Source organism: Brienomyrus brachyistius, unplaced genomic scaffold (genome assembly GCF_023856365.1).
Source record: "Brienomyrus brachyistius isolate T26 unplaced genomic scaffold, BBRACH_0.4 scaffold45, whole genome shotgun sequence".
NCBI lineage: Eukaryota > Metazoa > Chordata > Actinopteri > Osteoglossiformes > Mormyridae > Brienomyrus > Brienomyrus brachyistius.
The window spans coordinates 2,679,352-2,705,517 of NW_026042320.1; the positions used below are offsets into that span (position 1 = coordinate 2,679,352).

Genomic DNA, 26,166 nt, shown 5'->3' on the forward strand with positions numbered 1-26,166 from the left:
GCCTCAGCATATTTTTGGACTGTGGGGGGAAACCGGAGTACCCGGAGGAAACCCCACGACGATATGGGGAGAACATGCAAACTCTGCACACATGTGACCCAGGCGGAGACTCGAACCCGGGTCCCAGAGGTGTGAGGCAACACTGCACCACCATGCCGCCCCACTATCAAGACCACATCATCTAATATAATCTCAATATGTGACTGTGTATATTTCTCACACAAGGATAACTGAGAGGTTATCTGATAATGCTCCAGTCCAGTGTCCATAATATACACTTCTTCATTACACTAATCATTATCAATCGCATTTTCAGATGCAGAACTATGGGGACAGAAGCAAAAAAGTTACTCATTGATGCCTTTAGTGTAACTGAGCTACAAAAAATTCCATCTGCTCAATTTTTGCTCCACTTCTCTTTTCCTGCATTTCCATGAAACTTTCAAGTTGGCGCTGGGGCTTGTGGTCAACCAATAGGAAAAGTTTATCACTATAAGCCCCACCCAGTAAGTCTTGGTCGAGAAAAAAGTATGTTCTTTTTGGAACTAAAAAATGGTTCAGGAACTACCTCCTAAGACCTTCAGTTGGGCCAAGTTCGTGCAGTAGGAAATCGCCTTATGACCTGCACCCACAATGGCTTGTTTAGAGACACCGGTTCAGCTGCCTGTATGCTTTTTCACCTGCGGCAGAAACAGCAGGCAAACCAGCACAAACAAGGTACGAACATGCAGTAATGGGGGTAAAAAATCCCCAGACAGCGCCACCCACTGGGCCACATAGCATTTCATTTATCTGCAAATGTATATTTAAACCTTTGAGGTCCATCTCATGCTCTCAAGCAGAGATCAGGTCACTGAAATCTGAAGCAGTGTGTTACTAATCTTACTACAGCATGACAGAAGTGCTCACTTCTTTAATATTTATTCTGTGATCAAAGCATTTACTGCAAAAAACAAGGAGACCATAACATCTATAAAAGGTGAAAACCCTAAATGTCAAGCGCCCCCTACTGGCTGGCTGCAGTACCATTATTAGCACCACCCATCCCCATGTCTTTCAGTGGTAAGAGGCGATTTTCCACATCACTTTCACTTTGCCCCCCCCCCCCAAAGGGGGTTCTTTGTTTCTACTGTGCAAAATAAGTAAGTAAGTAATACTTTAAGGTATTTTGTGTCATTAATGTATGATTTAAATGCAGGTAGTTTTATTACAGTCAGCTTTTATTCACAGTGAGTAGCTTGTCATCATGAAGAGGAAATGTGACAATCGTGAGTTTTTGGGCAACCACAGAAAAGCAGGAAAGTAGAGACTGTGAGATAATTAGTGTCAGTCAGATGATAGACGTATACAGTATGTGAGTCAAGGGTTCTTCATATATTAATCATCCCATTCAGATAACAAATCCTGAGAGATCCATTCCTGAGCATCATGCCAAGAAACACCACTTGTTTACTGATAACTGCTTTCATGCAAATTCTGCTGTGCTGAGAGTAAAGATGAAGAGGGAGAGACAGCAAGAGGCTGCTGACGGCAGAAAATGCAGGTGACATGGAGGGGAGTGAGAAAAGGAGCAAATATTGATGGTTAAGAGTGAATAATGACGTCACAGCAGCCTGATCCTGATGTTAGTTTAAAGATCACACTGGGCTCCATTACAGCCCCCCCTCGTCTTAAGGGGGGTTCTTTGTTTCTACTGTGCAAAATAATTTGTAACACAAATGTCTAAACTGGCATGAAAGACACATTCAGCTCTTGTGAAGACTGGCATGTGAAACTGGAAAAGGCACTGGAGAAATTCAGTGCACATAAAGACAGACAGTGCCACAGATTAGCACTGATGACATGGATTCAGAAGATCAATCCTGTTAATATTCAACCTTCAGATGAGCTGGAAAGAGCAGCAGCAAGTGAGGAAAAATCTTCTGAACTTAAGCACTTGGCACGGCAAGGCCTGGCTTTTCGAGGTGTTGGTAAGGAGAGTGGGAATTTCAAGCAGCTTCTAATGCAAACAGCAGAGGGCGATGCAGAGCTGACCATGTGGCTGAAAGGTCACTTTGATTTCACCAGTGCTGTTTAACTGTAACGCCTGTTCCTGGGTTGTCCTCAGTCCTTGTTATTGGTTATGATTCTCACTGTCCTGCATTGTGTCTTGTTAGCTGTGTATTTAAGTGCCTGTTCTGCTTCTGTTGTTTCATGGTTCATTATAGCTGTATGATGTATGTATGTATATAGTTCTCTAGTTGTGTTTATTCCATCATTTAGTTCATTACTGGTCATTTGCTGTTTATTTTGGATCCATCCTGATCCTTTTGGTTTTGATGTGTGTGTTGTAATAAACCCTATTTTTTCAGCCGTGTCATGCACTGCCGCAACCAGAAGAGGGCAGAAGATATGGCACAAAAACAAAGGAAGAAGCCTAACTTTAAAAAGAACAAAAAACATCAAGACTCATCCAGCATGGGGTGGTGGGTTAACGAATAACACAAACAATCAAAGAATAAGCAAACAAATGAGAGAAAAGATGCAGAGATGACTGAGAAGCAGGGGATGACTGGAGAAGAGACGACAGGACCAGAAGACAGGAGGGATACAGGGAGAGCGGAGAAGGCAGTATAACTGAAGAATGGGAGAAGAGGAGAGACCACAGAGGAAGGAGAACATAGATGACTGGAGGGGAGGGAATATAGGAGCAACAGAGAGAAGGAGGAAGGGCTGCGGAGGAGAAGACAGGAAAAGAGGGGAAAATGTGCGCAGAGAAGGACAAACACCCCCACTGCCCACCAAAGTGCACTTGTAAGTAAACCACAATTTTAGCCTTGGGCTCAATATCTGGACTTGTCTCTGTGTAGCAATGCATAGAATCCCTGACACTGGTTATGACTGTACTGTATTAGTCCTAAACCTGCCATTATAGTGTAAGAAGAAAAGATTTTAAAAATATAAATCATTTTACAAAAAGGTAGAGCGATGTAGCCCCCGGAGAAGTCCCCCCCCCCAAGCCCTGTTTGTTCCCTTCTAGCTACCAGATGAAACTCACAATGCACCCCAACGCCACCTAAATTCTCTTCCACATGATGCACCTTATTTACCCTTTGACTCCTGTCCATTATTGAGCGTTCTACTATCCATTTGATTATAAGTTTATTACACTGCATGTACATTAGTCAGCCACATATGCTGTACGGCTTTGTTTTCCGGACAGTCTGGGCTACTCAGATATGTCATAATTCAATTTGTAAATGCTGACAGTCTTGATATCATCCTTCTTATCAGGAAAAACTACTTGTGCATATAGATATTTCTCAATTTTTAGTCTCATCTAATATAAAAATTGGCAGGTAGTACAAATATAATCTTATAAATGCTGAGATTAGAGTATCTGCGATGCAGGAATGCAGGGGTTTCATTGGGGACCTTTCTATGGCTTAGTACTGTGAAGGAATACAGGGTTAGTGCCAGGCGCAAATGAATATCTTTGATTTTGCATCCATTTGGTAACTTGTTGAAGTTGTCTGATAGTCAGTAATAAATACATGGTTTAATTATTATGATTGTTTATTTATTACCTTATAACATCTGAAAGAAACTGAAATAGGAAAGCTTATTTTAATTTATGGTCCACTGGATGAACACAGACATTACAGAAGGTTTTAGAGTTTAATGCTGAATGTTTTTGCTATCATTTTTCTGCCTGCACATGCTGTGATTGGTGCAGTGAAATTTGTGAATGTGTTTGTGGTCAGTATCATAGCCTCAGACAACAAACCAAGGCTGTAGCACGTCACTGTGTTTACATGTGAGAGGGGTTCCAGTTACATAAGGGACTCGTTCTAATTGTTTTGACGGAGCTCGACAAACCTAAAAAATAAATGCTGGTGTTATCAAAAACTATGTCATATAGCTATATTTCAGATTTATTACAGCCAAACACATCTCGGAGCTCCGAGGAACCTCCTTCTCCTTACATTTCCTTCCATCCCACTCTTCTCATCCCTCCATCCCTCAAATACTGTTACATTTGTCTTTTTTCCACACTCACACCCTGTCTTGATCATACTCTGACTGCATGGCATCCATATGCAGGGCAAACTATTTTACAGTCTTATCTAGTATAATAGGACATAAACATTGAATTTGATAGTTATCTTTTATTTTCATATTAGAACACAACGCATGAACATGAAGGGATCGTTTGCATTTTCAACCAACCCCTTCGCAAACCCCCCAGCGGAATACTGGCCGCGGACAGGGGTGGGAATCCCCAAGCTGGAAGACTGTACTGCGTCATGTTAACATTAGCTAGCTAGTTAGCATGGATACAGAGTGCACCGGACTACAACTATAAAGGACGTAAGGTGTGTGATGATGTTAGCATTACGTTAAATGACAACTTTACCAGCTACTTACCAGAATCCTCTCCTATACGGTCGCCGAATGACAGCAGGCAGAAGACGGCGCGTTTTTCAGAACCACACCGGAGTTAAACTTACGCCGCGTTATTTACCAGCACTTGTAACACCAACATTTGCAGCCATTAACACATATGTGGTAGTAACACTGAAATTACTTTCTCTGCGTCAAAATAAGGTAGCTCTGTGATTTTGATACTTTATCATTTATACTTAACCGTATCTTCCTCCCATTCCTCCGTCTCTGCTTATTGACATTTAGGAGAGTGTCAGATATAAATTAACGATGCAAAATTATCAAACCAAGACAGACACAACACTGAAAAGATGACAAAGACACAGTTTGAAAAGTAAATATGTTTTATTGCAAATCTCTTATCTTAATGTAGCCTACCTTATCATATGTTAACTAACCCATCTTGTATTTTAACTTAGCCTATCTTATATTTTAACTTAGCCAATCTTATCATATGTTAACTTTGCCTATCATATTTTATCTTAGCCTATTTTATCATATCTTAACTTAACCTATCTTATTATATTTTAGCTTAACCTATCTTATCTTATTATATTTTTACTTAGCTTATATTAATATATTTCGTCTTAGCCTATCTTATATTTTAACTTAGCATATCTTATCCTATCGTATCTTTTAGCTACATTAACACTTAAACAGTATCTCCTTCCGCTGGGTCCCGCGGGATCCCAGTCCCAATGCAGGGCTCTAACACGGGTATTCTAAAAAAAAGAAAATAAACACTTTACTTAACTTTACTTAAAGCAGTCATATAACTGCATTATACATACCCAATTAATGCCTTATAAATCATTTATAAAAGTATTAAAAACACGGCTGTAAATACTTATACAAAGGCATAACACATTATAGCTATGTTGATAATGCATTATGAATGCTCTGATCTATATATACACAATAAATATCTTCATAATACATTATATCGGCCATTAATCCATAATAAACATGGCTATAATGTGTTATGCTTTTTTTTCTTCAATATTTATACCCATGTCTATAATATATTTATGGATGCATTACAGTGCATTGTGAAGGTGTCAATAATGCAGTTATATTACTGCTTTAAGTCATTTCTAAACCTGAATTCACAGCCTTATAATTACTGTCTCTTGCTACTTCTTCTGAAGGGCAGGGGACAGCAGAAGAAGCACCACTTCATCTTCTTCTTCTTCTTCTTGTGGCTCTTCTCAGTATCATCTTCAGGAAGATCTTCGGCATTCACATGGAATGATACTTCTTCACTGTAGATCTTCTCGGCAGCATCAGCATCTTCTTTTGTTTTATCTGTCTTCATCACTTCAGTCTCGTCCTCTTCCTCAGGTCCTTCTTCTGGTATAGTCAGTAGCTGTGATCTGTCTTCAGATGCCACCATACACTGAAACCTGACCAGTGTGGTAGCATCAGCATCTTCTGCCTGCTGGAATACCACATCAGCTTCTTCATTTTCCTCAGGTCCATCTTCCTGTAAAGTCTGCAGCCATATTCTGGCTACATATGCCGCCATGCACTGCCAACTGTCCACTGTGGCAGCATCAGTGTCTTCTGCTTCCTGAAGCTCCTCATCTCTTTCTTCATCTTCCTCAAGGTCTTCCTCCTGGATGGGTTCTAGCCAAGTTCTGCCTACTTGTGACACCACATATTCCACAGCATTCCCTGTACTTTTCCCTTCTCCTCCCTTAACCTCCTCCACATTCACTCCCACCTCACATCCATTCTCCTCACCTGCATTTAGCATATCCATCATACTAATACCAGCCTCTGTCCCCTCCATCACAACCCTGGAGGCCTTCCCCTCAAATGTTCCCCACTCTGGTACCTCCACATATTCCTCACTACTCTGCCCCCTTACCTCACCTTCCCCCTGGCTTGTCCGGTCCTTCCTGACTTTCTTTTTTTTGTTAAGGTAGCAAGTTTTATAAATTTCCCAGTCTTCAGATGAAAGGCCGTAATTACTCTGAAGACTTTGAGATGAAATACTAGTGCTGGCTAGCAGTCCATCCTTTCCCACACTCTCCCCTCCCTTACCCAAATCAGTAGACCCCCCCAATCCCCCCTTAACCCCCCCAGCCTGGACAGTGGGGAGTGTCACTGGTGAGAACTCCTCCACACCTTCTCCCCAGTTGATCACTTCATCCCACAGGTTCCAGGCTTCCCAGTGTTGGGTGTTGGTCCATCGATCAGCTCTCTCAATTCGCTCTCTGGGGAATAAATGAGAGATTAACCAGCACTTAAGAGAGATAATAAAATAAATAAAGAGCTGGAAATTCTTCAACCATACAGAAAATACAATTGTTATAATTATTATAATAAATAATTACAGGGTTCACATATATAAAAACGAAAGAATAAAAGAAACAGCGAGCAAGATTGCAAAAAAAATCTACTGTAAAATGCACGATACTGTAAGTGCAATAGCATATTAAACAGTAATGTCACCAAATTATAACTAGAATCAAATACGAAACAACTGTGCTCCACATCAAATGAATACCCAGATGAATACTACCAAGAACTGAGTTAACACTAACCAAGCTAAGAATATTTGAAAGTGTTAATCCTGTGTAACAATGTAAATAGATGTAATGATAAACTTAGAAGCATCTAGCCTACTCCGAAAGTAATGCCCCAATTTTTTTTAACAATTTACCTACCACCCTGTACAGTAGGGGGTCCCAACTTCCGGTCGGTGTTCCGGTACCGTCCGCGCGGAGTATTGCACCGGGCGGCAGACAACCGGGGGTAGAGGAGCCAGCCGTCCCGTTTATTAGGGGATCGCGCCGTTTTGGAAAGAAAGCTGCCCGTATTGATGTACGGAAATACGCCATTAGCCCCGCATGTCCGTATACACCGTCAATCTCCCGCCGCTCGGCGTGGGAACCCCCAAATTATACCGCCGTCTTACCCATCCGTGACACTTTTCTACGACGGAAACCGATCCGCGGACATCGAAAGGTTGGGAAGCCCTACTAAACTAGCATGTTTGAGATGAATTTACTAACCAAATAGTCTGTCATTATTTAAATATTAGCAACCACAGTAGCAATAAAAACCACTGCACTTTAAATGACGTTAAAAAATATGTAATATTAAAAAAATATGTAATGTTTTTATTGTATTATAGACATTTACTATGTCATTATAGTATAAAAGGCTAAATAATCAAAGTAGCACAACATCAGTTGAAGAATTCAAAGACATTTTGGAGAGCTAACAAGCTACTCACCTCTGCGCCATTTTCACTCAGAGTTTGTTGTGCTTCAAACGGTAAAGTTTGTTTACGTTGTTTCTATGGAAACTGCTCTGACTCTCCGCTTGACCGTAATATAAAGGCATGTATGCAGTAATTTTCTGATTGCAGATTTGATCCCTATGCAGTAATTGACCACTGACCTCTTGGACCCTCTGGGCTGCCTTCACCTGCATTGAGGCAGCTGTTACGTTTGCTGTCATTACATTCAGCCCAAAATATCAAAGTACAGGATTTAAGATTTGAATTAGTAACAGGACTGTGGGAAACAAAACATATATGTTATTGATCCCTCGAAGAAAGTTTTCAATTTTCTCCTTCTTTCAGTTCTTAAATAACGTGTCAGTTTTTGCTCTGTTTGGTTGGGATTTACCATTTTAACATTGTAGCAGTTCCTAGGCAATACACAGACAAATTCTTTTTTTTAGGATGGAATTGTTATGCTGTAAACGATTACCTTCACGTTTCAACAAAGGTACTTGCTTTTGATATATAATTTTTTGTACATGTGTACTCTGGTCATAGCCCTTGTACATATGGATGGCATGGAAGGACAGTCACTGCTGTCACCTATACTGTCCCTGTCTGCTTTTCTCATTTAAGTGTTGATACGGCAAAAGAAGATGGACCTTTTGTAGAAATTTCCAGCCAGAGACTTGGTTCCTATATGAAGAGAATATTTTATTTTAATTCAGGCTAAGAAACTACAGAAAACCAGCTCTGCATGTGATCTCCCCTTTACTGCACAAGGAGGGCACACACATCAACAATTAGCAATGCAGCAAAATACAGATGAACAATTTCTCACAGTTTCAGAATAAATCAGATTTCTCTGTAATTCAGAGATTGTCTAAGACTTCTGCTAGATCATTTTCTGCACTTGAACCTAATTTCAAGATAAATGACACCTGGGTCTATTAAAAGAAGGTGATGCTGCCTGACCCACCAACCAAGGCTGGGAGGAAAGGGAGGAATACTAGTCAAAGGAAGGAAGAAAAGCAGCCCACCCTATCTCATGGTCATGGATACAAAAGTCAGGGAGTGTTACGAAGAAGACACCACACTTAAGACCATTGGTTTTATGCACTGAATTACACCAGGTAGAGTTTTTGCATTCTAGCTGTGTTACGTAACATTCCTCAGCCTTCATTTGTTTCCACAGAATGCAGGACATAATTTAGGGTGCCAAACAAGACAACGGAACTGCAGTATAGCCAATTATTTGTTTCAGTAGTTTTATAACAACTCGAACATAAAATGTTTGTTTTTCTTAGATAAAAGTCCAGTTGAAACAGACTTTATTTTTAAAAGTTAGATTGGATTTAAGAGATGGAACATGTTGCTTGTGTTAATACTGCTTTGATTTTGAGGATGAAGTCTGAAGTGTAGGTGACTTGTAACAGGTTGTTATTTTACTTTTAATTTATAATTATACAAGATTCTGTTTTCCTTCTTCTGTCTAACCTGATGGGTACAATATCCTTTAAACTTTCCCATGATGCTTTTGTCCTGCATCGCCCCTCCCTCTGTCTTTTCCCCTTTATAAGGGTCCCGACCTCATTTCCTCTTCCCTTTGGTGTATTGCACACGTGGGAAGAGGTGAGGATCTAGTGGCAGGGTCCCCCGAGTTAGTAAATCAATTGTATAATTATGACCCATATATTATATATTATATTTGATTTATTATTCATCATAAGCAGGGGATAGAAAACACGTCTATACATAAGTATATACATTGTTTTACTTTGTGCAGAGAGAGCGAGAGGGCCAGAGCATATGAAGTTTACCCCTTTCCTTATTGTTCCCAACAGTTTCAATAAAATCCAGGAACGACAACGGCGTCTGTAATATCCCTTCCTCCTGCACCCCACACACACCTGATAACACCCCAAAACACAATGCAGAGTATAGGCAGGGAATGACCGGTTACATAGGTACACTAGTGCGGCTTGTAAATATGCCCTTAATTTATGCCTGAATATCCCTCCCATATAGTGGCTGACCACATATCATGTGAAAGACCCGGAGAGAGTGAGTGTATATATATATATATATGTATGATGTGCATGTGAGAGACACCATCGGAAGTCCGGTTCAGTTCCTCAGAGGCACTACTATGGAGGCGCTTACAGTAATAAACTTGCTGACCACAAAAACTGGCACTATGATGGAAGTTATGCAGAAGTGCAGAGTAGATGGAATAATTTTTGTACCTCAGTAAGATTGTATGCCTTTTGCCTGTGTCTCCAGCCAGTGCCGGGGGTGAAACGCGCCTGCAATTATCAGCGGGATAACATTATCGTTCTTTTTATTCTGTGGAAAATGAAAGACCGATTTGCTGGCCAGATTAATTTATGAATCATAAACATGTTGTGGGCTATATAAGTAAAGTCAGGGCTCTCAAGTCTTATGCATTGACTGTGAGACACTTGCATTTCAACCAGTTCACATGCTCACGCGCCGCACCTTATGTTTGTCAAGCTGAGAAGTAAGGGTTAGGGTTATAATTATCAATAAATAACGTACTTCCCTGTGAAACAATGATGCTGGATGTTTATTTGCATATCATGATATGGTGCAGCCTTTTAATAGGTTTCTGTTTTTCTGTTAATCCATTCATGGTGTTGAATAAGTCAGCAAGCATAAGTGTAAGGCTAGTGAGTGACTGGTGTTTTCGGGGGAGACTCCCTAGAGCTGGAGAGAAATACCTTAAGGCACGGGATGAAAAATCCCAAATCTTCCAGGAAAAATGTCAGCATTATATGTATTTGCCACACAGAACAGAACAAAAAATTCCTTAGGGAATCACACGCCTACCATAGTCACTATACTACTCAGAACGCCTGGCAGCCACCAAATCAAACATAGGAAAAGGTCTGGATTTATAGCGTTAGAATGTGGTAGAGACTAATATCCATAACGTACCATCCTAGAACACACTGTGTTCTAAAATTTAAGCCCAATTAAAATCTGAATATTAAATGAGGAAAATAATTTGATTTGTTCTTCTATCCCAAGTTGTGGTCTAAAAGCAATAAGACCACCATCCATTATACCTGCTTTGGGGAAAATGCACTCCTGTAGCCACTAGGGGAGCTCTCACCTCTTCTGGGCCCAGCTAAATAATTATGTTACGCATTCTAACAAGCTTTATTATCTGTGTCAATAAGCCCTACTTTTACACTAACACTCCTGCTGAGAGGCTAGTTTGATTACCAGTCTTGCCCTTGTCATTAGGAACACATGAGAATTTGCGCAGTGCTGTTTCACAGTGGATTCTCACTGGTTTTCCCCAAGACTGGTACAATACATTTTATTTAGTTTCATACCACAGGTTATTGTAAGAGGGATCAATTGGTTTACTTTTATACTGGTGCAAGGAAACTATTATTATAATGGTGGGTTATCAAACACAGTAGCTGGCTACCTCAGACATAAGACGCCCATTATGTACCTGTGTGTCACCTATATGGGCTTGGAATCTGTAAATCAATTGAAATAATTATTCATAGCCCAGATAGCATCATGTTATTGTTTCAGCGTTGAAGTATAGTTAAATGCATTGAATTATGGTCAGTGATAAATTATCAGCATTGAAACTGAATAGATTTTTGGTCAGATGTTCAATATTGAAAAATTAATGGTGGCGAAACCTTGATATAAAGTGACTTTTTCAACATTGAAAATAAGATGCTGAGTTAACATCAATATTATTGAAAATAAAAATGGAAAAATGAATTTATGGGGGGCGGCATGATGGTGCAGTGGTCAGCACTGTTGCCTCACACCTCTGGGACCCGGGTTTGAGTCTCTGCCTGGGTCACATGTGTGGAGTTTGCATGTTCTCCCCATGTCGTCGTGAGGTTTCCTCCGGGTACTCTGGTTTCCCCCCACAGTCCAAAAACATGCTGAGGCTAATTGCAGTTGCTAAATTGCCCGTAGGTGTGTGTGTGAGAGTCACTGGTGTGTGAGTGTGCCCTGCAATGGGCTGGCCCCCCATCCTGGGTTGTTCCCTGCCTCATGCCCATTGCTTCCGGGATAGGCTCCGGACCACCCACGACCCAGTAGGATAAGCGGTTTGGAAAATGGATGGATGGATGGATGTGCACCAAAGCACACACGTTTTTTTTCTGGTGGCTTAAACACATTTTTGTAACTACTGGCTATTTTGCAAAAACTCTGCACACAAATAAAAAAACCACCAAATCAGCAAAATGTTGTAGGTCTCTTGCAAAAGCTAATAAATCTTGCTTAACTCTTCAAACCTTTGGAAAAATTTTATTTTTGTACCAATCAGTTAACACAAACCATCATCTTAATAAGCACACAATGCACTAACTACACACTGATGGTAGGAATGGAAAACACATCTGGCTTTTGCTTTCTCTGTGCACGAGGTATGTCAATTTGAGGTCATACTTTTGTCATAAATAGTTCTGTAAACACAATTCAAGATTCAAATTTCAAGTATGAATGTTTATTCACATGCATCAAAAGAAACATAAGACAACATACAATTTCACTGAGAGAGAGAAAAAAAATCATTCTTGTCGTCTCTTTGCGTCCGGCCACAGAATTTCATCAACATCACATGCAATGCTTTCTAGTCCAAGGCACCGGGGAAACTCTCCTGGAGTGCCTTATCCTGGCCTGACATGATGCCTGGTCAATATCCTCGCATGCCTCCGCCATTGCCTGTAAAAGAGCCATGCGTTGATGGGGATGACGATCATAGACCTTCCAGCACCAGGCAGAGAAGAATTCTTCAATCGGATTCAAGAATGGAGAGTAAGGCGGGAGGTTGAGTACAGTGAAGAGTGGGCGACTGTAAACCAGTTGCGAACTAAAGCAGTCCTATGGAAACTAATATTGTCCCATATGATGACATAACTGGTCTGTGAACATTAGTGAGCATATGATGTAGACTGTACAGGAATGTAATAATGTGTGCAGTGTTACATGGGCCCAGGGTTGCATGATGGTGAACAGCACCGTTCTGACTTATAGCTGCACACATAGTTATGTTACCACCACGCTGTCCTGGGACATTGGTTATGGCACCGTGTCCAGTAATGTTCCTGCCATGCCAACGCGTTCACTGTTTCTTTCAAAAGGGACTCTGTAAATGTGCTTCATCCTGATTCTGTTGCATGCCAGTACACGAGATAATGCAGAGATGCTCACATTGTTCATGTTTTGGGAGATGGTGTCATCCTTTATTATACGCTGCTGTATTTCTCGTAGCCTAATGGAATTATTTGTGATCACCATATTAACTATATGGGTCTCTCGTTCTTCAGTGAACATTCTTCCTCTGCCCCCAGGTTCTGGATGTCTAGCAGGTCTGTAGAGTAACCATTTCAGTTTTTACCTGTACAGCATTGTTGTGTTTCTCATTAGAGTATAGTACTATTACAAAACGTACTGTGAAGTAACTGTACTAACCGATTCTCATTACATTGTACCACTACAAAACGTACTGTGAAGTAACTGTACTAACCGATTCTCATTACAGTATGGTACCACTACAAAACGTACTGTGAAGTAACTGTACTAACCGATTCTCATTTGGAACCGTCCTTATGATGCCTGCTACAGCGTAGCGGCTCAGGTCAGGCTGAACCCATTGGCCAGCTTCCCTCAGGGTCATTCCATGGTTGATAACATGATCCACTGTTGTAGCTCTGATGACATCAGTTATTATATTTCTTCTTACCCTTCCTCCTTCCTCTTCACCTCCTCATCCTCTAAATTCACCTCCTAGTCTTCATCCTTTTCCTCGCCCTTCTCTAATTCTCACTCTTCTCAGTCTTCCTTCTCCCTCCATTGTTCTCCACACTGAAAGCTTACTGTACCTGTGGCTTATTTATAGCTCTCATGCTGATTGCAAAGTGAACTAATTATCTAAAACCGTTTTCACATGTGCCAGTGTGGCAAAATAGTGTAAAAAACAGTTGGCAAAATAGTGTAAACAATAGCCATAAATGTGTATAGTTTTACTAGGAATGTGTTGATCATTTGGAAATTGTGTGTAAAACAGTGAGTTGTGTTTACAGTTCCACAAAAAGAGTGCTGTGCAGTGGATTGTATTTACACATTTGCAAATTGTGTGTTACAAAAGTGCAAACTGAGTGCAAAACAGTGAGTAATTTTGCTATAACTATTAATAGTTTTATAAGAATCATTTTTAGTGTTTAAGCATTCAGAAAATCTGTAAAAAAATTAAACAGGGGTGACTGTCCATTAAGCTAATCTGCAATCCTATTACACATAGACACATAGCATGACACAGTACTGTTTTTGACTTTTTCTTTTAATCCACCGCGATTGTGATGATTGGGGCAAGAGAACAAAAACCACAGAAATGGCTCTTTGCATGCTAGCCAGTGACTACGCGAGATGGTATAGTCTCTGGTTTTACTAGAGAAGGCTTGGAGGAAAATGCTGTGGAAAACTGATTATTTTGTGTCTTCTCTATGCCTGGGCTCTCTAGGAAAAGCATAGAGACCATATGTACCTCTACAATTGTGGAGATTTCTGTGGGGTGCACATATATAGTATATATCAAATTTATATTATATAGATTATATCTAAGCATCATTCATACTCAAGTGAGAAGACAATTATAAATTCATGTTATGAAAAGGTTTCTGTGTCGGAAAGGTACAGAAAGAGCCTAACGCAGGTTTACAGGAAACAAAGGTGTGGTGTAGAACACAAGGACATGGACAGAGAAAGGCAATGGCACAACCCCTCAATATGATCAATTCATCTACTCTGTGTCGTCCTCCCAGCTGTCAAAGTAATTGTCAGCAAATGATGTACTTGACACTTACATTATTTACGTGTCAAGCCGTTCGGACGTTTTAACACGTCTTAAAACTACGTGTTAACGCGGCCAATCTGAACGTCTTAACATAGCCCTTACGTCAAAAGGGGTGTGTACGTTTATGCCAACCAATAGCATAGATGCATTAAAGGTACAAACGTCTTAAGAGGTTCAAATTGGCCGCATTAACATGCAGTTTTAAGACGTGTTAAGATGTCCGAATGGCTTAACACGTAAGTAATATACGTGTTAAGACATAATTTGTTTGACGTGTTGACATGGGCGTCAAAGTAGATGTTAAGTCCCAAATGGCCTTCCATAATAAAGTGATCTTTCAAAATAAAATCACAATCAAATTCTTCACCCTTTGGTTATTATTCTGTGTGCCTTCTCTTATGTGCAATGAAATAGACCAGGGTGACAAAATAAGTATTATATACAATGTTGTCATGGAAATAAATCAATACTTATGTTTAATCAATTAGCCTATGATTACGGTTCAAAAGAAAATTGCGAAGAGCCATTTTCCTTTGAGTCCCAATAATTTAAATAAAACCACATATTTGTTGATAGTGATGTATTTGTGATTTTTTTCTATAGATCATCTGCAGTATATGGAGTCCCTTAGATGTCAGGGTGAGAAAATATATTTTTAATTGTTTTGTGTTTCCTCTCAATAGTTTTGCGTTCCCTCACAATACTTGTCCTAATAATAATAACTGTACTCTGTCCATTTAAAGTACAAAAGTTAGAATTAATGGATTAATAAGTATAAACCAAAATAATACAGACATGTCCAGTTACGTGTACTTTACTGTTTACAGTAACTCGCAGTCATTGGACACAGTGCAATTATTATTATCATCATTATTTGTTATTATTATTATTATCCATCCATTTTCCAAACCACTTATCCTACTGGGTCGCGGGGGGGGTCCGGAGCCTATCCCGGAAGCAATGGGCACGAGGCAGGGAACTACCCAGGATGTGGGGCCAGCCCATCGCAGGGCACACTCACACACCATTCACTCTTACACATGCACACCTATGGGCAATTTAGCAAGTCCAATTAGCCTCAGCATATTTTTGGACTGTGGGGGCAAACCGGAGTACCCGGAGGAAACCCCACGACAACATGGGGAGAACATGCAAACTCCACACATATGTGACCCAGGCGGAGATTCGAACCCAGGTCCCAGAGGTGTGAGGCAACAGTGCTAACCACTGCAGGACCATGCCTCCTGTTGTATGAGTAATATAATGTAAAAATTAAATTCTATTTTATGTCCTTCATAAAGTACAAAAGGCAAGCATATCACACAGGTAAAACACCCACATTTAAAAAATGTTTTCATGAAAGTCTGTAATCCTGAAGAGGAAGTGTGACAATTCTGTGATCAAAGCATTGACTGCAAAAAACAAGGAGACCATAACATCTCTAATAGGTGAAAACCCTAAATGTCAAGCGCCCCCTACTGGCTGGCTGCAGTACCATTATTAGCACCACCCATCCCCATGTCTTTCAGTGGTAAGAGGCGATTTTCCACATCACTTTCACTTTGCCCCCCCCCTCCCCCCCCAAAGGGGGTTCTTTGTTTCTACTGTGCAAAATAAGTAAGTAAGTAATACTTTAAGGTATTTTGTGTCATTAATGTATGATTTAAATGCAGGTAGTTTTATTACAGTCAGCTTTTATTCACAGTGAGTAGCTTGTCATCATGAAGAGGAAGTGTGACAATCGTGAGTTTTTGGGCAACCACAGAAAAGCAGGAAAGTAAGTAGAGACAGTGAGATAATTAGTGCCAGTCAGATGATAGACGTATACAGTATGTGAGTCAAAGGTTCTTCATATATTAATCATTCCCATTCAGGTAACAAATCCTGAGAGATCCATTCCTGAGCATCATGTCAAGAAACACCACTTGTTTACTGATAACTGCTTTCATGTAAACTCTGCTGTGCTGAGCGTAAAGATGAAGAGGGAGAGACAGCAAGAGGCTGCTGACGGCAGAGAATGCAGGCGACATGGAGGGGAGTGAGAAAAGGAGCAAATATTGATGGTTAAGAGTGAATAATGACGTCACAGCAGCCTGATCCTGATGTTAGTTTAATATGCTTCTTAGTTTGGCCAGTGGTGTGTATTTCAGATACAGCATTTAATCAGGGAGACTGAGTGTGAGTCAATGGCAGAGAGAGAGAGAGAGAGAGAGAGAGAGAGCAGACAGGCAGGTGAAGATGAAGGTGTATTAGGGAGGAGGGGGGAGGAGCTTGGACCTTCACCAAATCAGCCAAATGTAAATGTCACGTCTATCAAACAGGAGACCCTGCTTTCAGGAGAAATGGTTTAAAGATCACACTGGGCTTCCTTACAGCCCCCCCTCGTCTTAAGGGGGGTTCTTTGTTTCTACTGTGCAAAATAATTTGTAACACAAATGTCTAAACTGGCATGAAAGACAGATTCAGCTCTTGTGAAGACTGGCATGCGAAACTGGAAAAGGCACTGTGGAAATTCAGTGCACATAAAGACAGGCAGTGCCACAGATTAGCACTGATGACATGGATTCAGAAGATCAATCCTGTTAATATTCAACCTTCAGATGAGCTGGAAAGAGCAGCAGCAAGTGAGGAAAAATCTTCTGGAGTTAAGTACTTGGCACGGCAAGGCCTGGCTTTTCGAGGTGTTGGTAAGGAGAGTGGGAATTTCAAGCAGCTTCTAATGCAAACAGCAGAGGGCGATGCAGAGCTGACCATGTGGCTGAAAGGCCACTTTGATTTCACCAGTGCTGTTTAACTGTAACACCTGTTCCTGGGTTGCCCTCAGTCCTTGTTATTGGTTATGATTCTCACTGTCCTGCACTGTGTCTTGTTAGCTGTGTATTTAAGTGCCTGTTCTGCTTCTGTTGTTTCATGGTTCATTATAGCTGTATGTATGTATATAGTTCTCCAGTTGTGTTTATTCCATCATTTAGTTCATTCCTGGTCATTTGCTGTTTATTTTGGATCCATCCTGATCCTTTTGGTTTTGATGTGTGAGTTGTAATAAACCCTATTTTTCCATCCGTGTCATGCACTGCCGCAACCAGAAGAGGGCAGAAGATATGGCACAAAAACAAAGGAAGAAGCCTAACTTTAAAAAGAACAAAAAACATCAAGACTCATCCAGCATGGGGTGGTGGGTTAACGAATAACACAAACAATCAAAGAATAAGCAAACAAATGAGAGAAAAGATGCAGAGATGACTGAGAAGCAGGGGATGACTGGAGAAGAGACGACAGGACCAGAAGACAGGAGGGATACAGGGAGAGCGGAGAAGAGAGTATAACTGAAGAATGGGAGAAAAGGAGAGACCGCAGAGGAAGGAGAACATAGATGACTGGAGGGGAGGGAATATAGGACCAACAGAGAGAAGGAGGAAGGGCTGTGGAGGAGAAGACAGGATAAGAGGGGAAAATGTGAGCAGAGAAGGACAAACACCCCCACTGCCCACCAAAGTGCACTTGTAAGTAAACCACAATTTTAGCCTTGGGCTCAATATCTGGACTTGTCTCTGTGTAGCGATGCATAGAATCCCTGACACTGGTTATGACTGTACTGTATTAGTCCTAAACCTGCCATTATAGTGTAAGAAGAAAAGATTTTTTTTTAATAAATCATTTTAAAAAAAGGTAGAGCGATGTAGCCCCCGGAGAAGTCCCCCCCCCCCCCCCCCCAAAGCCCTGTTTGTTCCCTTCTAGCTACCAGATGAAACTCACAATGCACCCCAACGCCACCTAACTTCTCTTCCACATGATGCACCTTATTTACCCTTTGAATCCTGTCCATTATTCAGCGTTTTTCTATCCATTTGATTATAAGTTTATTACACTGTATGTACATTAGTCAGCCATTTTCCGGACAGTCTGGGCTACTCAGATATGTCATAATTCGATTTGTAAATGCTGACAGTCTTGATATTATCCTTCTTATCAGGAAAAACTACTTCTGCATATAGATATTTCTCAATTTTTAGTCTCATCTAATATAAAAATTGGCAGGTAGTACAAATATAATCTTATAAATGCTGAGATTAGAGTATCTGCGATGCAGGAATGCAGGGGTTTCATTGGGGCCCTTTCTATGGCTTAGTACTGTGAAGGAGTACATGGTTAGTGCCAGGCGCAAATGAATATCTTTGATTTTGCATCCATTTGGTAACTTGTTGAAGTTGTCTGATAGTCAGTAATACATGGTTTAATTAATATGATTCTTTATTTACTACTTTATAACATCTGAAAGAAACTGAAATAGGAAAGCTATTTATGGTCCACTGGATAAACACAGACATTACAGACGGTTTTAGAGTCTAATGCTGAATGTTGTTTGCTATGATTTTTCTGCCTGCATATGCTGTGATTGGTGCAGTGAAATTTGAGAATGTGTTTATGGTCAGTATCATAGCCTCAGACAACAAACCAACGCTGTAGCGTGTCACTGTGTTTACATGTGAGAGGGGTTCCAGTTACATAAGGGACTCGTTCTAATTGTTTTGACGGAGCTCGACAAACCTAAAAAATAAATGCTGGTGTTATCAAAAACTATGTCATATAGCTATATTCCAGATTTATTACAGCCAAACACATCTCGGAGCTCCGAGGAACCTCCTTCTCCTTATATTTCCCTCTATCCCACTCTTCTCATCCCTCCATCCCTCAAATACTGTGTAATGATGATATGTGTGCATGTGGAGGGTGAGGGATGGGCGTGGAAGGTAATAGTTAATTAAGTGGCTACACCTGGGTTGTGAGGGATCTGGGGTTAAGAGAGGGAGTGGGAGGCGCGTTAGGGAGATTTGGTCTGGTAGGCACCGTACGCGTTGGGTCCCGGGGGGAGGTGCCGCTCGCATGCCGTTTAGGGCGGCCGGCGGTGAAGCCAGAGAGTGGGCGGTAGGGACAGTTCCCGGTGCGGTAGGGCGAGGACAGTCAGGACAGTGGGGGTAGGAGGCTATGACCACTGCTTAGACGGGGTGGTTGATAGACGGGAGTAGCGGCACCCTCATAGGGACGGATTGGCGGTGGGGGGGTGGGATTCCCTTTCCGTGGGACGTTCTAGGTGACGGACCGGTGTGATTGTTCCTTCCCCGGGGGAGGGTCCTGATACCTGGGGGGGAGGGGGTGTTCTGTTTTAACTATGTCTTTATTGTATGTGTGTTACGTGTGGTTTAAATGCGCAGTGTAACCGCTTAGGGTCGGGACAGGACTATATACAGTAGGCGGTTCTGGTCCCGTAACGCTTGCCTGTGCCCGAAGTGTGGGGATTACTGTGCATTGCAGTGCTATTGGTGTGCCGTGCCCTAATAGGGATGTTGTGTGGTGCGGGATTTACTGTGTGGTAGCGTGGGTTAACACACGCTTAAAAAGGGGTGGTGTGCTACGGGGAGAAAGCGGGACCGAACTCTTTGTGAATCCAGATCCGACCCAATGGGTCGCTGCATGAATTGTACTGAATAAAAGTATCTTTGTACTTTTAGCTGCAGTCTGGTGGTGATCTGTTCTCCTTTCACAGCCTCTGACGCTAGTTTAGGTTAGTTGCACTGGTGGCAGCGGTAGGATCATTTTCCTTTGTGGTTTTCCCGTTTAGAAATCTAGAATTAGCTTTAACATGTCGGAGGCCGAGGATAGTGTACAATCTCCTAATTATGAGGGCGCTGATTGTCCTGTTACGTCTAGAGAGTGTTTTCTCAATCTCCCGGTGGCCCCCCTGCTCACCCAATATTTATACCGGAAACTTTTAATGGTGTGGGGCGTGAGTGGTCTGACTGGTCGGAACTATTTGATCTGGCGGCTGAGGTAAACAGGTGAGATGATTCTCTGAAAATTAAGTTTATGTCTTTGCTATTGTGTGGCCGTGCTAGGGAGATGCTAACTACATCAAAAACCAAATGAATTAAAAAACGCGGAAAATAATGTTGAAATGAAAATATATTTTTTGACAGCGATCGACGACCTGTAATATTTTTGACGATGTCGCTGCTATATCGCTATTTGTAAAAAAAAGGAAAAAAATAGTTACTGGAAAAGCTACAGCGTTTTAAAAGTATTTGCTCTACCGATAAGCTACTGAAAGAAGTAAAGTTAGTAGCGTCGATTATTTTAGTTAGCTACTCCACAACACTGGACATAAAAATAACTGAACAATGTTAACATTTTCGTAATTTAAGCCCTCTCAACAGAAGCACTTTAATGAGAATATTTGAAAAATTAACTGATAACATATCAGTTATCTATATTTTTTTAATTTACTTTGAAAACAGACTCAAATTAAGCCTATACGAAAAATTCAGAAGCCTATACAGTCTCAAATGAAGCCTGTTGCGTTTTTATACAATCGGTCTGGGATTCCGCTTAACGTCACGCCCGAAGCTCACACTTTGATTGCAAACGGGAAGAAACATAACTATTGTCACGTACACCGGCGGATGTCATCAATTAAGCCTGCATACTGGAGACTACAACGGGACAGCACACGCAACGGGGGTTGCGAAGTATTGCCAATGTTTCATTTCTATATCGAGCGCTTGCTTGTCCAGTGTCATTCCCTCGTTCCTTACCTTGCCTGCCTTCCTTTCCCAGAGCAGCCCTCGTCCCTGAACCTCCCGTCCTGCCTTCCCTGCCAGCCCCAGGATCTCTCGTCTCCCCTTCCCTTCGTCTCCGTGTCCTGTGCCTGCCTGTTGGACTGGATCTCCCCGGCTACCGAATCTACCTTCTGTCCCCGACCATTCTTCTTGCCTGGCCCATTGAAAGCCTGTTACCTGCTCGATCTAATAAAGATCGCTCTGTTCCGCATTCCTGGGTCCGCGTTTCCCTGCCGAGGGTGTCCTAACAATTATGTCTCCAGTAATAATTTTCTGCTAATAGCATTAATTCTCTTATTTCGGTATCGGTGTACTGCATGTACATGTTATCACCATCAAAGAAAAAAACGCGTTATGACTTATCAGTCATTATTATTGTTTTTGTCGTTTATTTAATCGTGTAGCAATACTGCCACTTGTCATATTATTAATTGCGTATTTATATAATATTAACCAATGACCAATCTCTGTATCTTACTAGCATCTTTTGCGCATTTGTCTTTGTATCAGCCGTAGCGGTCTGCAGGGGGAATCGCAGAAGCTGGAGTTTCTTAGAGCGCTGCATGGGTTTGGACAAACATTAGGTATTGGTAATATTACTGGACAAAAATATATCGTTATTGGTGTCCACCAAAGTTTCCAGCACTAGCTACAAGAAATGAGATTGAATGCATTTGCTCGTTTTTTATTTGTATTTATTTTTTTAAAAGTTTCTTACATTATATCCGTGCTTTTTAAAGGTTATATCTCAATTTTTCAAAAGTAAACACAAAAAGGATTACACTTAATGCCCCCTCCCTGCCCCCACCCTATTTAGAACGTTAGCGTTCCATTACGTAAAAAATGCAGTACTACGTCATGATGCACCGCTTATAAATAATCTGTTTGATAAGGGAGAAGCAAACACAAACGATTCGTGAGTGCATCGTACGTGTTGTAAGAGCAAGTGAAGCTGAAAGACATTGACAGTGAAGGTAAGGCCTCCCCTTCAAAATGTATACTTCACTTAGATCAAAGGTCTTAAACTAAAAAAATCGCTGGGAGATGCTAAACTCCTGACCGCAAAACATGCAGACTGGCGGGTGTCAATTGCGCTGGAATGACATTACATGGTTTTAATTTTTCTCTGATATCGGCCGGCCAGATACAGTAATTTGTTTGAGACCCCTGAATTTAAATAATAATTAATTTTTATAACGATGGTGGCCTATATAATGTGCCGATTTACTTGTGAAGTTGTTCAGCTGGTTGACATGGCATTGATTACTGCTTTTTAAGAAAGTGCATGTAGTCTCACACTGTAGAAGTCCATTGCTCAGTTGTCAGCATGCTCAGCGTGTCGCCTGTGATGTGTCCTGCACAGCAGCAGGCTACATTGCGTTTAATGGACTAATACTTCTTCAACCCATTAAATGATTCCTTTCTCTCTCCCTGCCAGTGATGGCTCCCTCTATTAATCTCTTCACCTTCCTCGTCCTGTCCCTGGTGGGGGGCAGCTCTTCATGGGACGAAGCTTCGCCTTGCGGATCCGGCTCCATCCTGACAAGGCCCTACACGGCCTTGTGTGAGCTGGATGCGGTGTGGGGCTTGGTGGTGGTGGTGGCGGCAGCGGCGGCGGCCCTCGCCTCGCTGATCCTGCTCCTGGTGGTACTGTGTCGCCTGCGGAAGATCACAGAGGCTGAGGAGCGCAGCGGGGTGGCGCCGCTACTCCTGCTGTTCGCTGCCATATTTGGGCTCTGTGGCCTCAGCCTGGGATACATCGCTGAGCAGCAAGAGAGCCTCTGCTTCGCCCGGCGTGTCCTGAGGGGGGTGTTGCTTGCTGTCTGCAACACCTGCCTCGTGTTTCATGGTCTGCGACTGCGCCGGTTGGGACAAGGTGCTCATAGCCCCAGCACAGGTCAACTGATGGGGCTGGCGGTGGCCTTGGCCGTGTTGGATCCGGAGTGGATCCTTCTAGCCACGATGTCCATGTGCCAGCCAGCCTGTGAATACCAGCCGCTGGACTTTGCGCTGGCCACCACTTATGTGCTGGTCCTGCTCCTGGCAGCACTGGTGGGGGCCGCCTGCAGTCTGTGGAGGCAGCAGCCACGGTGGAGGTGCAGGACCACGTGGCTGCTCATCACCTGCCTGGCCTCAGTCCTGCTGTGGGTGGCCTGGATCACCTTCTGCCTGTATGGCAACGCGGCGCTTGGCCTGTCCCCAACATGGGACAACCGGGTACAGGCAGTGGTGCTGCTGGCACAGGCATGGCTGCTCATACTGCTGCACGCTGCTCCTGAGGTCCACGCCACCTTACGGCCCCCGTCCCGCATGAGAGAGGCCAATTTAGAGGAGGGCCTTTCTCACCTGTAGTTTGGAGCAAACCGGGACTTCGTGTTCAGTGACAACAACTCAGGTATGGTACTTTGTTTTCGCTTCTTTGACCTACTCTGTGACTCTGTGTGTACTTGAGAGAGAGCATAGCCCTCGCTCTTTCCTCACATGGAGCCCCTACTGGAAGTCTGTGGAACAGCAGCATATAAACAAGGTCTATGGACCTTTCCCTGTAACTCAGATCTCACTTGAGCAGAGCTTAGGTACCATGGCTGCATGTGCCCCCCCCACAACAATCCCAATAAAAAATGTGAAGTATGACTACTGCACTGCTGAAGGATGTTTACATGATCAATATCTGTCTCTCTCCTGCAGGTGTCCTCCCCAGCCCCCAGGAAACATTACATTTTAAATAAATAATATATATATATATATATATATATCATCATCTCTGGAAGTGGTGTGTTTTTTTAGGGTTAAAAAGTTGAGAAACATTCAATGGTCATCATCATACCATATATCAGTAGCCCAGCCACTGGTCAGTTCCTTCACTCTACTGTTACAGACTTTCATGAAAACATTTTTTAAATGTGGGTGTTTTACCTGTATGATATGCTTGCCTTTTGTACTGGACATAAAATAGAATTTAATTTTTACATTATATTACTCATACAACAGGCAGCATGGTCCTGCAGTGGTTAGCACTGTTGCCTCACACCTCTGGGACCCAGGTTCGAGTCTCCGCCTGGGTCACATGTGTGTGGAGTTTGCATGTTCTCCCCATGTCGTCGTGGGGTTTCCTCCGGGTACTCCGGTTTCCCCCCACAGCCCAAAAACATGCTGAGGCTAATTGGAGTTGGTAAATTGCCCATAGGTGTGCATGTGTGAGTGAATGGTATGTGAGTGTGCCCTGCGATGGGCTGGTCCCACATCCTGGGTTGTTCCTTGCCTCATGCCCATTGCTTCCGGGATAGGCTCCGGACCCCCCGCGACCCAGTAGGATAAGCGGTTTGGAAAATGGATGGATGGATGGATGGATGGATTACTCATACAAACACACACATCTGTAGGTTCTCAACTCTAGGTTTATATCAAACACATTAAAGCCAAACAAATGCAAAAAGTCCATGTATCGTTTGTCCTTGGGTTTTCCAGTCCAAAACGAAATCAGGAAAACTAAACAACAGCAGCGTTTTTTGGTTTTTCTGTCAGAAGGGGAAAAAGCGAAAAGCAGAAAACAAAAAATCAGGCTTCATATTTTATCCTAAAATGTAGAAAATATTACAAAAATACACCATTCTAAGGGTGGGTGTTTCCAAGCTTATGACTGGGACTGTTAATGTTGTAAAATTAAGATAAAGTTCACATTAGGCTGTATCTTACATCTCTGGTATCTGTTAGATCTGAATTTACTCATAGAAAAGAAACAAAAAAAGGTGATTTTACGGTTTTCCCATTTGGTTTTAAAACAGAAAAACAACAAATTTATTTTTGTATGACGCGTTATCCCAACAATACATTGTCTCAAAGCGCTTTACAGCATCCCCACCCAAAGCCCCCAGTGAGTAAGACATAGGTGACAGTGGCAAGGAAAAACTCTCTAGAAGGAAGAAACCTTGGGAGGGACCAGACTCAAAGGGGGAGCCCAACCTCCAGGGGCCGGCAGGGAGAGTCGAATAGAAGAGATGGCTAAGTGCCAAGTCACATTGTCCAAATCACAGGATTTGAGGCACAACCGGGGAGCAGGGAGGTGATGACAAGCCCGTGCCGACTCTCCTTCCAATCGCCAGGCAACCAGAAGTAATTAGGCAGCGGGTCATACATGGAAGATGGCACAGGCAGAACGCGAGCTGGATGCAAGGACGTCATGGGTACATGTCACATGTAGCAGGGTGTGCTGAAAATCTTGATAGATTGAGGTCTCCAGGCAGCACACCCGAGGAGGAGTTGGGGAAATAAAATGTGCAATTAGTCAAAGTATAGGGGAGACTATAGGCAGTGCTAACAGTTAGGTGAGTGCAGTATGAAGTGCAAAGTGCAAGCTCCGGCAGATATGGCAATGGCAGCATAAGTAGGAGGGAGAGGCAAGTGGGAACACAGGCATGGGGAGTCCCTGAAATGTCAGCACTCCAGTTCCACAAGGGATGGTGAAGCTAGAGTGACAGCGCTGACAGTTCAGTTTATCTAAAGCCAATGGCATCGAACGCCACCCAGCTCTACACCTCACACTGTAGGTCTGACTGGTGGCAGCGGTGGGATCATTTCTTTCCTTTGTGGTTTTCCCGTTTAGAAACCTAGAATTAGCTTTAACATATCGGAGGCGGAGGATAGTGTACAATCTCCTAATTATGAGGGCGCTGATTGTCCTGTTATACGTGTAGAGAGTGTTTTCTCAATCTCCCGGTGGCCCCCCCTGCTCACCCAATATTTATACCGGAAACTTTTAATGGTGTGGGGCGTGAGTGGTCTGACTGGTCGGAACAATTTTATCTGGCGCCTGAGGTAAACAGGTGGGATGAGTCTCTGAAAATTAAGTTTATGTCTTTGCTGTTGTCTGGCCGTGCTAGAGAGATGTATAGTGGGATGCCGAGTGAGGCTAAAAGTAATTATGGGTTGTTAAAAGCGGCTATGGCAAGGTGTTTTGAACCTGGTGATAGTAGTGATTGGAATAGAGCTAGTTTTACCGCCCGTCGCCGCCTGCATAGCGAGACGGCAAGGGA

General features: G+C 42.4%; 2 protein-coding genes across 3 annotated transcripts in view; both read left to right on the plus strand.

Moving 5' to 3' along the window:
- LOC125723102 (NACHT, LRR and PYD domains-containing protein 12-like) overlaps window positions 1-26,166 on the plus strand; it is a 206,956-nt gene that overhangs the window by 52,678 nt on the left and 128,112 nt on the right. The gene's annotated exons all lie outside the window — the stretch shown is intronic.
- LOC125723105 (G-protein coupled receptor family C group 5 member B-like) lies at window positions 17,210-23,877 on the plus strand. 2 transcript variants are annotated; one of them, XM_048999547.1, is made up of 5 exons: window positions 17,210-18,022; window positions 21,644-21,717; window positions 22,027-22,107; window positions 22,572-23,528; window positions 23,822-23,877. In XM_048999547.1, the coding sequence occupies exon 4, from the start codon at window positions 22,574-22,576 to the stop codon at window positions 23,483-23,485; it is 912 nt and encodes a 303-aa protein (XP_048855504.1). In that variant the 5' UTR covers window positions 17,210-18,022; window positions 21,644-21,717; window positions 22,027-22,107; window positions 22,572-22,573; the 3' UTR covers window positions 23,486-23,528; window positions 23,822-23,877. The 2 variants fall into 2 exon arrangements, with proteins under 2 accessions (XP_048855504.1, XP_048855503.1); XM_048999546.1 differs by lacking the exon at window positions 17,210-18,022 and adding an exon at window positions 20,371-21,043.